Source organism: Triplophysa dalaica, chromosome 7 (genome assembly GCF_015846415.1).
Source record: "Triplophysa dalaica isolate WHDGS20190420 chromosome 7, ASM1584641v1, whole genome shotgun sequence".
NCBI lineage: Eukaryota > Metazoa > Chordata > Actinopteri > Cypriniformes > Nemacheilidae > Triplophysa > Triplophysa dalaica.
In genome coordinates this window covers 5,083,718-5,098,290 of record NC_079548.1, presented here as the reverse complement: position 1 = coordinate 5,098,290, position 14,573 = coordinate 5,083,718, and the positions used below count along the sequence as shown (strand labels likewise).

At 39.5% G+C, this 14,573-nt stretch overlaps 3 protein-coding genes across 4 annotated transcripts; 2 read left to right on the top strand and 1 right to left on the bottom strand.

Annotated features, from left to right (window-relative positions):
- Nucleotides 1–1,322: 1,322 nt before the first annotated feature.
- On the top strand, nt 1,323–6,578 carry LOC130426554 (uncharacterized). Of its 2 annotated transcripts, XM_056753396.1 has the most exons (12): nt 2,677–3,095; nt 3,850–3,906; nt 3,978–4,079; nt 4,400–4,457; nt 4,560–4,603; nt 4,940–5,023; nt 5,089–5,184; nt 5,364–5,453; nt 5,547–5,597; nt 5,696–5,752; nt 5,908–5,967; nt 6,070–6,578. In XM_056753396.1, exons 1-12 carry the CDS (start codon nt 2,879–2,881, stop codon nt 6,117–6,119), a joined length of 966 nt encoding a protein of 321 aa, XP_056609374.1. In that variant the 5' UTR covers nt 2,677–2,878; the 3' UTR covers nt 6,120–6,578. The 2 variants fall into 2 exon arrangements, 1 of the variants encoding a protein (XP_056609374.1); XR_008907194.1 differs by lacking the exons at nt 4,400–4,457; nt 4,560–4,603; nt 4,940–5,023; ... (4 more) ...; nt 5,908–5,967; nt 6,070–6,578 and having other exon boundaries at nt 1,323–3,095; nt 3,978–4,041.
- Nucleotides 6,579–6,773: 195 nt separating this feature from the next.
- tufm (Tu translation elongation factor, mitochondrial) lies at nt 6,774–10,273 on the bottom strand. Its single transcript, XM_056753289.1, has 10 exons — nt 10,191–10,273; nt 9,684–9,730; nt 9,369–9,507; nt 9,015–9,181; nt 8,556–8,825; nt 8,337–8,469; nt 8,042–8,146; nt 7,784–7,935; nt 7,586–7,705; nt 6,774–7,497 (listed from the first exon to the last, which is right to left on the bottom strand). Exons 1-10 carry the CDS (start codon nt 10,225–10,227, stop codon nt 7,327–7,329), a joined length of 1,341 nt encoding a protein of 446 aa, XP_056609267.1. The 5' UTR covers nt 10,228–10,273; the 3' UTR covers nt 6,774–7,326.
- A 52-nt stretch (nt 10,274–10,325) lies between these two features.
- On the top strand, nt 10,326–14,523 carry hspbp1 (HSPA (heat shock 70kDa) binding protein, cytoplasmic cochaperone 1). Its single transcript, XM_056753290.1, has 8 exons — nt 10,326–10,690; nt 11,026–11,145; nt 11,293–11,503; nt 11,581–11,805; nt 12,423–12,578; nt 12,661–12,757; nt 12,868–12,979; nt 14,064–14,523. The coding sequence occupies exons 2-8, from the start codon at nt 11,026–11,028 to the stop codon at nt 14,142–14,144; spliced, it is 1,002 nt and encodes a 333-aa protein (XP_056609268.1). The 5' UTR covers nt 10,326–10,690; the 3' UTR covers nt 14,145–14,523.
- Nucleotides 14,524–14,573: the final 50 nt, after the last annotated feature.

Sequence of the window (14,573 nt, the reverse complement as noted above, 5' to 3'; positions counted from 1 at the left end):
GTGTGTAATTTAGCTAAACAATGCTTTCCGCACTCACTAATGTTAAATGACAGATGTGAGTTTCCGGCTTTACCCTCAGTTACAAACCACTCACACCTGCGTCACAACTGTTGAGAACAACCCTTTAGGGAGAAACACACACATTAATTTATCTGGAAACCTTTGCATTTCTGTCAGACAGCATAGTTCTCACATTTACAACATCACACATTATGGAAAACGAGAGAACAAACTCTCTTAAACACACACAGTTTCGGCCAATCTCATATTAATCTTGGGTACCTATAGAGTATTATTGCATACTAGTATTTAGTTTGATCACATTTGTAAAAGATAGATACAGCTGTAAGATTATTTCCGGAAAAATGCATCCTCCTGGGGGTGTGCGGGGATCAACTAAATCACAGCACGCAATACATAATCACAAAAACATTATCCCTGCAGAACTGTTGATTCACTATAAGTTCGTGTTGTTAACATTTTGCACGTACACGCCGATTGCCAACAAAACAGAGACATATGACTTAGTTTCACTCACCGCATGCAGTTCATGTCCGGCATCTATTAACACGCAGACCGCTCCATCTATCAGTTTTAATCAATCTGCAATTCTAGCGTTATAACCACCGTTTATAACATCCATCACCGTTATGCCGTGAACAAACAACCACACCACAACTTCCCTGTCTATCACAAGAGTAACGAGCTGCAGCTGCAGGCCTACAGCGCAGCCAATCTTGACGCAGCGCGGCCAATCTTGATGGTAAGCGGGTCTTCTTTGCTTGTTGGTTGACGCGTGCGCGAGCTGTTTCTTACGCTTTTCCGGGATAATTGCCCATTAAGGGACTAAGAAAGGTTGTTTCGAAAAAAACTTTCGGAAACCAATAAGTTTTAATTTCATGTGTAATTTTTCTCATAATACCAAGCTTCAGAATATTTTTATGTAGTAGAATATTGCTGTGGACAATTGCGGCTTGTGATATGATAGTTACGATTATTGTAATGAAACATTATGTTAATGATAAGCAAAAAATTAGAAGAGAAGAAAGAAAACACAACATAGCTATGACACATGTAGTGTATATCACACACAAATGATCTTCCTAAAATTCATGATGTTACTGAGGGCCATTTTTTTTATTTGTAAATGTGTGTTTGTGTTGTTTTTCTTTGTCCTCACTGGTATGCTTGGCCTGATGATTCGATTTATTAGCGTGGGTGAGGTGTGTGAATTTTTCCTGTGTGTGTCACTGACGTAGAACCTTGAGGCACAAAGTCAGTGCTTGGAAAAGGTCAGAGGTCGAGTAGTGAGCTAATTGACTGATTTAAAGTGATAAAATGCGTCATTCATTCAAGGAGTGATGAAATGGCAACTTGAAGGTCACCAATCGCAAACCTTGTCACATTTTTTTACACTTAGGCTACACAACCTTGAAAACATCATTCATTTTCACACGGTTTCTAAATGTATCACATAAAATTAATTTTGAATTCACCTTATTCTAAACCATGAGTATCTGCAACGCTGATTCACACAGTTCAGGGAAATCACTTCACACCTGAAAAAGCTCTCGTTTGGGCGTTCAGGAGTCTCAGGTCACCCGTGGGAGGGGTGTTGTAGCTGGTAAAGGTGACATGAGCTCGAGCCCACGGGGCAATATGCAGTGTGAGATAAAACGAGCTGCAGCGCAAATCATGACGCGTTTGGCGACTCCAAAAGCCATTCATAAGAGAAAGTCACATTGATGCTTCCATTTGGAAAGAAAAAATATTTTTGTGTTGTAAGTACTATAAAACTGTATATATTTCTTTCTGACATCATTTGTTTATCAAACGCTTTTAAAAAACACGAAGTGCAATAGAGGACATTGGAAACGTTTTACGCAAAAGAGAATCAGGATTTGCTTGCCAGCAATAAACCCAAATTGCACACAAAAACCTAAAATTGGCATAATAGTTGCAAAAGAAGAGCGAAATTGGAAATTTGAACAACTTCTTGTCGACCTGAATGGAAATGAAGGTGTCGCCCGCGCTCGTGCTATGCATGTCTGTCACCGTTCACCTCGCGCTGCCTCAGCATCAACTGCGCGTGCGCCCTATGCCTAGCGACCACCTGCCGGTACCGGATCTGCAGGAAGACCCGAACTCGGCGCTCGAACCGGGAGAGAGGGATTCGCTTCCTCACTTTTTGAGGCGGAAACTCGGCAGCAGTTTTGATCCCCTTTATTCCTCTATTGGCCCACCGACGCGGGGTAACGGGTCCCAGGTCACGCAAGGGGGGATCGGTGTCATAGGACCGATGCCTCGTGAATTTCACGAGCTTGATCTCGCGGAGCTCAACGTGGGGCCGAAAACGGAGCGCAGGGTCCGGCGGTGGTTGTGGTCGTACACCTGGTGTTCGGTGCTTTGGGTGTGGAAAGATCTGGGCGTTCGTTTCTGGCCACGATACCTCAAGGAAGGACGTTGCACGAACGAACGGTCTTGTTCTTTACCGGAAGGCATGTTTTGCAAACCGATAGAGTCGGCGAGCGTCTCACTGCTCCGATGGCACTGCCAGGGCTCTCGCGCCCTCAAGAGATGCGCATGGATCCGTGCGCGCTACCCGGTGATTTCACGATGCGGGTGCGCGTGCTGAAGTGTCCGAGTTAAGGAGGCTTAACCTTACTAACAGAAAGCAGATTTGTGATTGTGCATTATTTGACGTAATTGTTTGTTTGTTTGTTTGTTTATTTGATGAAGAAGGGCAAATAAAAGTGTGAATTAAAATGCAGATGAGTTGAAGTTTTTTGTGTGCTCCTTCATTTGGATTATTGATATAGGTTTAATATGACTTTTTAAATCATTTAAATAATAGAAAAGAAATCAACGATATTATTATATGCACATCATGAAAAAGTGTTGTTGTTTGTTAAAACCACTTGTTTTGTGTAAGGTTGTTTATGACTGTTTGTTTCTCTCACTTCTCCTTTTTTCTACGTGTTTCTCTCTCTCTTCCGTCACATCTGTTTTCTTCCTCACATCTTCTTTGACCGTCATTTCTCATTCACACGTTTCCGCGAACACAAAGATGAACCAAACGGAGATCAGTGTTACAGGTAAAACCGTGAAGCTTTAGTTACATGTTGATAATTTATCAGGGTAAATTTTAAAATTTGTAACTAGACAAAAAAGTAAAGGATTTTAACATAAAAATAGCTAATTTGTAGCTACAGTAATAAGAAGGTTACAGCCTATACATATAAAGGGAGAGATAGAGTAAAATTAATATTATATTGAATACATATTGATATTAAATCACACTTAATGTGCACGTGGAAATACAATATTGTCAATGTTCAATTCAATGAAGTTTATATGCTTTTAAAAATGTAAATAATGCTTAACTTTGGTCTGTTTTCGATGGTTGGAACTCAGATATTGCACACATGACTTCTAATAAAAATATCCATTGTTGCAAATATTTTTCTCTTAAACAGAAAAAATAAAGGAAATGTTAAGGCAGCAGGTGTGAATACTGAGAAAATCATTACTAGTCCCTCTTGGGATCTGTGTTTGTGTGTGTGAGTGGCGTGCAGGCTGGTTACATTTTAAATATGAATATAATACTGTTTTAGAGGATAAAAAATAGATTAATAGGTCAAATAAATCGTATATTTATCGTCAAACTTATTAATATGTTTATTAATAATCATATTTAAACTTTCAAAGTAACACATTGAAAACAAACACACACAACTGCACTATTTTTCATATGTTGGCAAATAATAATAGCTATACAATGATAATAAAAGTAGTTTTGCCATAAAATATTGTCGAACTGCATTTACTATATCAAATTCTCATTTACAGATCTGTTCATCACCAGACCTGAGCCCAGGCCAGTTAAAAACACCACACACAGAACAGGTATGTCTGTGTTTGTTTGAAATCTTAATAATTCAGATGGAAGATATTAAAAGGTTGACTGTCATGTTTAGTGTCTCGGCCTGACTGGATACTTTACACAGTTCCTGCCTCAGCATTTCTCATTGGGATTTTTCTGTTCACCTTCATCTGCAAAACACAACGACACAGGAAGAGTAAGTGTAAACCCTGCAACCGACAAACAACACATAGAAAACAGCAACTGTGATAGATAAACAGTCAGACAACATAATATATATTAGCACTTACGTATACAGTAGTGGCCCCAAAAATATCCAAATGCTTTGTATTCAATTTTTTGTTTAACTGTTTTTGTTTTTAACTTTATGCCACTTTGATCTAATAAAACAATATGCATACATTTGGAGCTCCATGTTCACATACATCTGGAACCATTGATTGTTTGGTGGTCCTAAATAAGCAGGTGTATTCATCATCTCAATGAAATAAATAAATAAAAAACATTTTCTTGCAGCACACGTAGCGAAGAGTACCTACAGAAACAAACAAGTGGACAATTATACCAGCTTTAGGTGACTAAGTCCTGCTTTCAAAGCTAATTTTTTGCTTTAAAACATAGATTCTTTTATGTATAATGTTGTAGTGAGTGTTGCATGAATGTGTTGCTCTCACAGGCATTCTACAGACAGTGTACAGAGCAAAAATACCAAAAAGAAAGGTAAAATACTGCTAATCAATTCTCATACACATGGTTCTTGTCTTTACACAAAAAATCTGTGTAAATGTATAGATAATATAAAAATGTTTATTTCTCAAAAATAACATTTTGTCAGCTTTATCATTTCAAACATGTGTGGGAGACAAGACATTTACATTACATTCATGCATTTGGCAAAAGCTTTTAGCGACTTACATTTCATTGTACTATACAATTGTTTCTGAGTACAATCCCTGGGATCGAACCCATGACATTGGCGTTGCTAGCACCATGCTATAACCATTGAGCTACAGGAAAGCCAAGAAGAGACATTGATATTTGTTTCTCTCTTGAAAGATGACGCACAGTCCTATGAGAATGTAGAGGCGGCCATATACACCAACCAAGAGAAAGTCACATATTATGTTTCAGCCGACCAAGGTATGAGCAGTGCGTGTCATCTGCGATTTTCCTTTTACTGTGTGTTAACCAGTTGTTTGTTTTAGATTACATTACCCCTGAGGAAGTGAATGAACAGGACGGGATTGGGCCAAGGCCTTATCAGGACAACCTACAATTGCCTCAAAATCTGACAGATACTGGTAAAGACACACGCTTTTGAACCCACAATCGTACATACTGAATCATAAAAGTTATGAGACATGACAAAAATAAATTGATGTGAAATTGATGTTATTTTGTGAGAAGAAAGAGACAGTGACGTTACACAAGACACATTAAACTAGCACAGCATCATTTAAACTCTCTTTCTTCTACAAAGATGGAGAGTCGTATGAGAATATGGCAAACTTGTACGCTCAACCCCGCAAATGCTCACAGCAGCACAAACACAGAAGTGCACAAGAAGGGGGTAAGATACACACACTGTCCAAAAAAAAAATTCAACATCAATAAGAACATACACAAACTCACATGTTACCTGTAAATATTTCTCCGGGAGTAGACTATGTCTATCCTGATCAGGACGGACAGGACGTTACTAACACAGACACGGGTCAGTGTTTTCTTCTATTGAATATCTTGACATATCTCTGAATGTTATGATAAAACATCATGTGAATGATGATGAAATAATAAATGATTTGCCTACAGGGTCGTACGAAATGATGGCTGACTCACACTGTTCCTATGAAGACTTAACACACAACGGTGAGTGTGTGTGTAATAAGAAAACAACTGTAATAAATATGAAAGCTTGATGACGTTATAGCACCTGTGATAAAGAGTTGAAATGATGTTGTGTTTTACCATATTGGTCAATCAATCGCATACAATTATTTGACTTCATCTCGTTTCTGTCACAGACTATATCAACCCTGATGACGATGGACAGAAAGATTTCACGTTTGACCACACAGACACTGGTCAGTGTTTCTTTTCCTGTATAAATGAAACGGTATTAAAAATAAAATGGAACTCGTGTCTCTCTTTACATGTTATTCATTTGTGTGTATGTGCTTTTTCAGATTCATATGAGCAGATGAACGGAATCCCCTTTCAAATAGGGATGAACTGATGTCGAATGCAAGACACTGAGAGCATGCAGTATTTTATCTAGGATTACGAGAGAATGAAAGAGGGAGATTGGGACACAAGGGTAAAATTTCGAGTCTCAGGATGTTTTGAACTCATTCACGAATATTACAAAAAAGGAAAACTCTTAATCTAAAATATTCCAGAATGTTTCTTTATGTGAACCATGTGGGTGGGGAAAAACAGTATGGGCTATTATATCGCAGCCCACATGTTCCTATTTGATCACGTCCCATCCCACATTATGAAAATAATGACATTCTGAGAAATTATGGATTGCTTTCAACGCACAATGTTTCTCTGCTTGAACTGGTAAAATAGCGGAGAAAGATGTTTACTTTGTTGTGACAGGATTGTAACAGGTTTTGTGTCCAGTCAAACTATATATTGTTTGTCATATTGAAAATGAGACAAAATAAGTCACATTGCAAATAATTACAATGCAACCATTCACAACGACTGTTTTTAGTGTTAATAAAAGTTCACTATTTAACATTAATGAATGTTTTACTCTTCCTTTTATATTGTACATATAGGTTACTACATTCGATAGTTGGTATTATATGTAGAACATATGGTCTTCAGGATTAAAAAAACTCACAGCATTAAATAATGCCTTTAAATCAACCACTCGGTCTGCAAATCTATTAAATACATTTTATTACATGAGCCACATTTGTATCATTTTATAGACAGATATCACGACTGGAAACCAGACAACAAAGAATCAAATGTATGCGTGTCCAAATCAAGAGGATTCAATGAAAGGCCAGTTACAGTCTGAGCCCTTTGCAAATGTGCCTTGTCTTGTAAATAAGAATCTACAGCTCAAGACCGAAAGTCAATCGTATTTCAAAAAATTTGATATATTTACATGGACAAGGATCATTCAAACATATTGAAAAGAATTTCTCAGCTGACTTTTTCGTACTCTGGGAAAAGCATTTCTTTGAAAGTTAATGTGATGAAAGAAAGTTCAAGTGTTTTAAGGGCTTGCATTGACATTAGCAATCAGGGCAAATACACCCCCCCCCCCCTTAGCAAACAGATATATTTTGCTAATTGCATTATTTTTTAATACACAGAGCCAAAATGCAACATTTCTAGAACATGAGTCCAGAAGGGCTTCAATGGTCAAAGTCTCAAAGATCTTCCCGTTTCTCATCTCTTTACGACACCTCTGTCCTCGCTCAGCCCCAGTTGTGTTTGTCCTCATCTACGGCGGTAAGGATATCTGTGACCAGACCCGTGCCGATGGTTTTGTTGCCATCCCTGAGCGTGAACCTTTGACCTCTATCAAGAACCATGGGCTGTCTAAGGGTCAGAGTTAATGACGTGTCCTCTCCCGGCATTACCATCTCCTACAAAACCAACAACAAAAGGGTGAAATTTCAAGGTGAATCAAAATTCTAAAGAAAACGGCCATGAAAATGTCAAAAAAAAGTGAACCTTGCCCGCAGGAAGCTCCACTCGACAGGCCATGTCCCATGTGAGAGAGAACATGACGGGCATGAAATTTGTGACGAACGGTTTGTGGCGACCACCCTCCTCTTTACTCAGAACATAGACCTGAACACACACAACACGTTAAAACGGTTTCTGAAGCAGAAGCATTAGTTTAAGGTGTTTTTCAAAACAAACACTAACCTGAGCTTTGACCTTCTGGTGTGGTTGGATTGATACAGGTTTGCTCATCACCATACCTCTTCTAACATCCTCTCTCTTCAGCCCACGGACCAGAGCGCCCAGATTATCGCCCGCCTCCGCCCGGTCCAGTGACTGATGGAACATCTCAATACCTGAACGAGAAAGTAGGAAATAATTCTAATGAAACCTTCCTTTGACAGATGCATTGTGGGTAAATTTGATATTTTGTGTGTTTAGAAGAAATACTGTTTTTCACACCAGTTACGACAGACTTGAAGGAACGACTGTGTCCCATGAATTCACACTCATCCCCTTTTCTGATCACACCTCGCTCTAGTGTGCCAGTGACCACAGTCCCACGACCTAGAGGTAGAAGTCATACAAAGCGTTACACACTCCGAGATAACAACTATTCACTAGGGATGTACAACTTTAGAATTTTTCCACATATCCATGAAGATGGAGACTTGATTGTTCAGCTCACAAGCCCTACAGACAGTTAGATGACTAGTCGACCATCCTAATCCACCGGACAAGCGAGCAGTGCACCTACCTGGAATAGAATAGACTCCCTCTATGGGCAGCAAGAATGGCTTCTCTAGTTCTCTCTTTGGCAAAGGAATATACGTATCCACCACCTCCAAAAGCTTCATCACAGCATTAATACCCAGCTCCGGATCCCTGTTCTAAACACAAACTCCCACCATAAGAACACAGTTTGTCTTGTTCAGTATTAAAAGTAATGCACTGAATGCTGGGATGTGCTTCTTGCCTCCAGAGCGCAGAGTGCCGATCCGATCACGACGGGAGTGTTTTCCCCATCGTAGCCAAACTCCGTGAGCAGCTCTCTGATCTCCAGCTCCACCAGGTCCAGCATCTCCTTGTCTTGGACGGCATCGGCTTTGTTCACGAACACCACGACGTTCTCCACGCCGATCTGCCGCGCCAGCAGGAGGTGCTCACGGGTCTGAGGCATCTGACCATCGGTCGCGGCCACCACCAGGATGCAGCCATCAAGCTGAGCCGTTCCTGTGATCATGTTCTACAGACAGACGAAGAGATGAGGGCATATCAAGTGCACTGCAGTAAATCTGGAGCCAGCTGAGAAACGCAATCATTATGTTCCAAAATAAAGTGAATTTGTACTACAAAACAATTGTCAAAAATAGAAATCTCGACATATTTTGGTGAGATGTTGAACATCTTCAGCCATGTTATTCGAGCACATTACCTTGACGTAGTCGGCATGTCCAGGGCAGTCTGTGTGTGCGTAGTGTCTGTTGGCAGTGGTGTATTCAACGTGCGAGGCGTTGATGGTAATTCCTCTTGCTTTCTCCTCTGGAGCGTTATCAATATCCTCATATTTCTTATAACGTGCACCACCTGCCTCAGCAAGAACTGACACACACAATACTCAATAAACACAGTGCTTTTGACACGTTTAAAGATTATGTAACCTGGTGTGTGTGAGTGCTTGTTTAGTGTTTTGAAAGTGGGAGGAGCTTTACACAATTATTACGTATGGGTTAACAGTTACGAATGAGATATTTCACCAGTGATGGTGGATAAGACTATTTTAAAATACCTTTGGTGATAGCAGCAGTAAGGGTGGTCTTGCCGTGGTCAACATGACCAATGGTGCCGATGTTCACATGGGGTTTATCACGAGAGAAAACCTTCTTCGCCTCCGCAGCGAAATTCCGCCGATTTAGAGGAACTGCACACTGAGGGAAGAAATTGTAATTTGTTAATATGTTTATTCTAAAGTATATTACTCAGTCCATCAATTTCTCAGGATATTTTTTTATTATACTTGTGCACATTGTAATCAAATGAAGAAAATGTAAATCACTTTATCAAAATCATTGATCATACGATTTTTGTTCATAAATACACTCACCAGTTTATAGGAGCTGTGCAGTAAACCGGGGGAGGTCAACTGCAGAGCTAAAAACAGAAACGAAAACTTCCCATTTATTCATCTACATAACATCAAACACAGCAAAACGTATCAGTAAGGTTACAACAAATAACACAAAAACTCTCTCAAATGTTCAGTGCTTTATCTTCGTAATGATGTCAAACGCTGCATGAGACTGCATGACTTCGTATAAACATCTTAAAAACGATCTTTAGAGTAGATTTTCTCAATGCATGTTGACACAGGACAACTCCTAAATTCGTTTTTACTGAAACGCTCAGTTACATATATTACACATGCGGCATAGGAACTTGACCTTGCATAAGCAACACGAGCATCTCATCCTCCGCCCGTAATAAATGTCATTTAGACTGTTTTATTCACATATTTACGCACATTTCAAGAATAAAATACGCAAATCACTCGTGGCATGAACACGAGAGAAACAAGAGGCACCACGGCAAATAAAATCATTTCATAACTTACCGGACAGGCACGCACGGAAACCCACGAGCGCAGCCATTTTGCGGAGTTTGACAACTACGCACGCGCATGCGCGGAGAAATAGTGCTACGTCATCAATATGTGACTCGCTTTATCCTCAGACGCTTTATCTTATTCCTAGCATAAAAAGCTAATACAGTTTAAACAAGATATTTGTGTGGCAACCCAAAAGGGATTTTTTTAAGGCATGGCTTTCTTAAAAAATATTTGCTACGATGAACCGACAACATGACGGTAAAGTGCGTATTGCGTCATCACTCGGCGACATTCTTCTTCACGCCGCTGTAACTGAAGGATCTGGAAACTTCTGGCTTCAAAGTGGTATTTATATATCGCGGCGGCGTTCCTTAGCATACCAATTTACAGTATACGTTGGATGAAAAGTCGTAGCCGTTAAAATCTTAAGAAAAATACAAAGAAGAAAAGGATAAGCATCACGCGTAATATACTATTACGTCTACGACGCACATCACTTTTACAAGGTAGGACGGGTGTTTTACTCCTGCTTTTTTACATCAGTAGGATCAAACTAGAATTTGGTAAAGTCAAATTTTGGTCTGACTGACAAACGGTTAGGTAACGGTTATATGTCGGAAAATATACCCGTGACGTACACATCAACAAAACTTACATAGCATAAGATGAGTGCAGTTCACTGTTCATGACACATGGTTTACCTGTTAACCTAAGGTAAACAAATATACTGGACATATTCATGTGCCATGTTTCTTTGCAAAGTGACATGTTTAAGCACGTTTCATTGATGAATCACTATGATGTCACGACTCATATTAATGTAATATGTCTCTTTTCTCAGATGGCAGAAGGCAATGGTAACAGACGTCAGCCCCATAATTTGCAGGGTGTGCTTCGGATGGCTGTGGAGGCCGGTTCTGCTTCTGATGGTCCGGCTCCTACAGAGCCCATGACACAGGAGGTGAGAAACTATCATGCACACGCCAAATTGCATCATGAGATCTCCATAAAACACTTACAATTGTATTATTCACATAGATGATGACAAAACATTTTTGACACTACAGTTACTTTTATGATCATAATTATAAACTCTCTGCCTCACTAGAGGGTGGAGTTTTTGAGAGCAGCCCTCGCGGAGGTGTGTAAAGGACAGATGGATGAGGTAGAACAGATGAAACGGTGTCTGGAAGTGTTAAGAAGGGATGAATCCCGAGAGAGAGAAAGTGAGGAAGATGTGGAGGAGGAGGAGGAGGATGAAAGAGAGGACGCACTGGAGGTGCTGTCTGAGCTGTGTGAGAACCTGGACAATGCAAGAGGTGGGTGCTTGTTTATGGTCCCACATCATTCACGCAGGAATGTTTTGCCATTTGCCTTAACTGTGTGTAATTGGCAGATCTGATGAAGTTGGGAGGTCTGGATTTGTGTATGTCACAATGTCTGGGTCACTCGGAAGCGGGGATTCGTTGGAGAGCCGCTCAGCTCATTGCCAGCTGTGCCCAGAATATGCCTGAGGTGCAGTGCTACCTGCTCAACCAGGGGGCGCTCCCGACACTCCTGCAACACACAGATCATGACACAAACAGCACAGTTCGAGTTAAAGCACTCTACGCAGTGTCATGTAAGTAAATTAATTTACAATGTGAACACAATTGTTCTCAAGTTTATCCCAAATACAACACTGAATTGACAGATAATTTTAAATTACATGAAACACGTAAATTACATATTTTTCATCCAAATCAGCATTTTTTCATTTGCATCCGTCAATGCTGTCGGGATGTTCAACGTTACTATCGCTTAACACTTAACTGTTATCAAATATTGAATGTTTTGAAATGTGACAGTAGCTCCGTCTTCTTTGATTTGATTGGTCACTGCTCAACTCTGTAACCAGTAACTCCAAATTTTACTCCTACCTCTTATTTTAATATTGCAATGTTGCATTTAGTCAAAAATAAAATAAAAATTGAAACACACCAGAGAAAAAAATGTGTGTGTACAACCCTACTTGAGAAAGTGGATGTGTGTCGTGAATATATCACACAAAAGCTGTAAAATCATGTGCTCTTGGGGGCCCCCTTGTGGTGGCAGGGTCCCTAAGCACCTGCTTAGTTCGCTTATAGGAAGGGCAGGCTCATAATATATATCAATTAACTAACTTTCCTAATTTCAGCAATTTTGAACATCAGTCTATTTTGAATAAAAGTATTTTGAAGCTTGCCTCACTTTTCCCAGGTTTAGTACGGGAACAGGAAGCAGGTCTGAAGGACTTCCTGACACATGATGGCTTTTCAGTGCTGATGAGGGGGATGCAGTCAGACAGTAAGAAACTGAGAACCAAATCAGCATTTCTTCTACTCAACCTTCTGACCAGTCACCCAGAACACAAAGGTACTACTGACTCTAGATGTATTCTTTTAAATCATCATGTTTTTACTGCCATTTTGCATTTCCGTTTTATTTTCTTCCTCAGAAACAGTGTTGTCTATGGGGATGGTGCAGCAGCTGGTGTCGGTTCTCCGGTCCCCTCATTCCTCCGTACATGAACACGTGCTGGGTGTCCTCTGCTGGTCAGTAAAGTTGTGGCACGATACAAACAAATCTTGTCTGATGGAACTACATTAGCTTGACTTAATATGAGACTTGGTCTTGACATGCTTTGCAATGTGCATTTGTGTAGTTTAGTTGAAGAATCGCCTCGTGGTGTGAGTGATTGTAGAGATCAGTCTCTGGGTTTGGAAGAGCTGCTCAACCAGAGACTGCAGGACCTGAAGGGACAAGAGGAGAGCCTGGTAAATGAATTTTCCTTCAACTCTTAGCCATTAGCTTTTCTGATTCTGTTTATTGTCCTTGACCTTCATTTTTTCACTTTCTCTGTATTGAAGTGTCACAGTTACGTAAGCCAGATAATAAGGTGTTTTGTATAAATGTATTAATTTGCTCCGCCTCTAAATCTTTCATCATCTAGTTGAACTATTGTTAGCTATTGGTAGATTTTAGTAAACATATTGTCATTGTTTTAGGCAATGATTTTGCATAAAAAACAGTCTAAAGCTAAATTCCAGCTAATGTAAAGCTTTCCCAAATAGTAACAAAAAAGATATTGACTTTCAGCCTCAATGTCCTGTTAAAAAGCCCCCTCGGAAAATTCAGCTCTGGTTTCATTCTGATAAAACGCTGACTTTTGACAGATTCAATTTAAGGAGTAGTTCACTTTCAAATAAAAAATTCATGATAATTCACTCACCCACATGCCATACAAGCCTTCCATGTGTTTATTTTTCCTTTCATAAACAAATTGAGGCTTATGATGGAAGCTTTCCAAGGTTCTTATCCATAAAATAAACTTAAATGGGGGGCTGTTGGTAAAGGTCCAAATTTCTGTTTCATTGCATCTTCAAAGGCTCTACACAGCACAAGCTGATGAATAAGGGTGTTGTCTAGCTAAACGATTAGACATTTTTTATGGCGTGCCTCCAGCATGCCACGACTTCTGTATTAAGCAATCACGTTGGAAAGGTAACGCATAGATTTCAAAAGATTTAAACATCCCTGAATTGCTATCGAACTGACCATTTTAAACAATAATCTGTCATGGTTTGGTATAGAGGCTTTTGAAGCTACGATGAAACCGAAATTTGACATTGACCAACAGCCCCCCCTGTGAAGTTCATTATATGGGTAAGAACACTGAAAAGCTTCCCTCAAAAGCGTCAATTTGTTTTAAACAGACGAAAGACATACACAGACATGTGAGTGACGTATGACATGTGGGCGAGTGAGTTCATTTTAAATTGAACTACTCCTTTAATTCTCAATTTAATAAATTTAGTTTTTTTCATATTGACTTCAATGTGTACATTCGTTCTCTTGCAGGAGCAGCTGGAGTTTTGTGAACGTTTACGAGCAGCTTGTTTCAAGGCGCCACCTGTAAAAGACAATGGAATGGATCGCTGAGGTCTTATTGATCAATAATGATTCCTGCCAGGCTGTGATGAGCCAACACGAAAGTATCAACCAGCGTTTTTATTCCCTCTCTATTTAAGGGAGAAATAAAATAGAAACAGAACGGATAAAGACATTAACCAAAGAGACTGTCGTGTGCACACATGTACCATAAATGGTACACAAACACTCTCCTGTCATAATTTAAATATGTACATTATGTATAAGTCACTTTGTTATTGTAAAATATGTACTGTTTTAGGGCAGTGACTTTCTTAGTTTGTATCATGCCCCTACTTCTGAACAGTTACACAAATACAAAGACATTCTGTACACTAGACATTAACATACAAAAACAAATTTAATATCAAAATAAATGTGTACATACAGATATGCTGATTTTTAAATTCCAATTTTTATTCTGGTCAAATGAAACATACA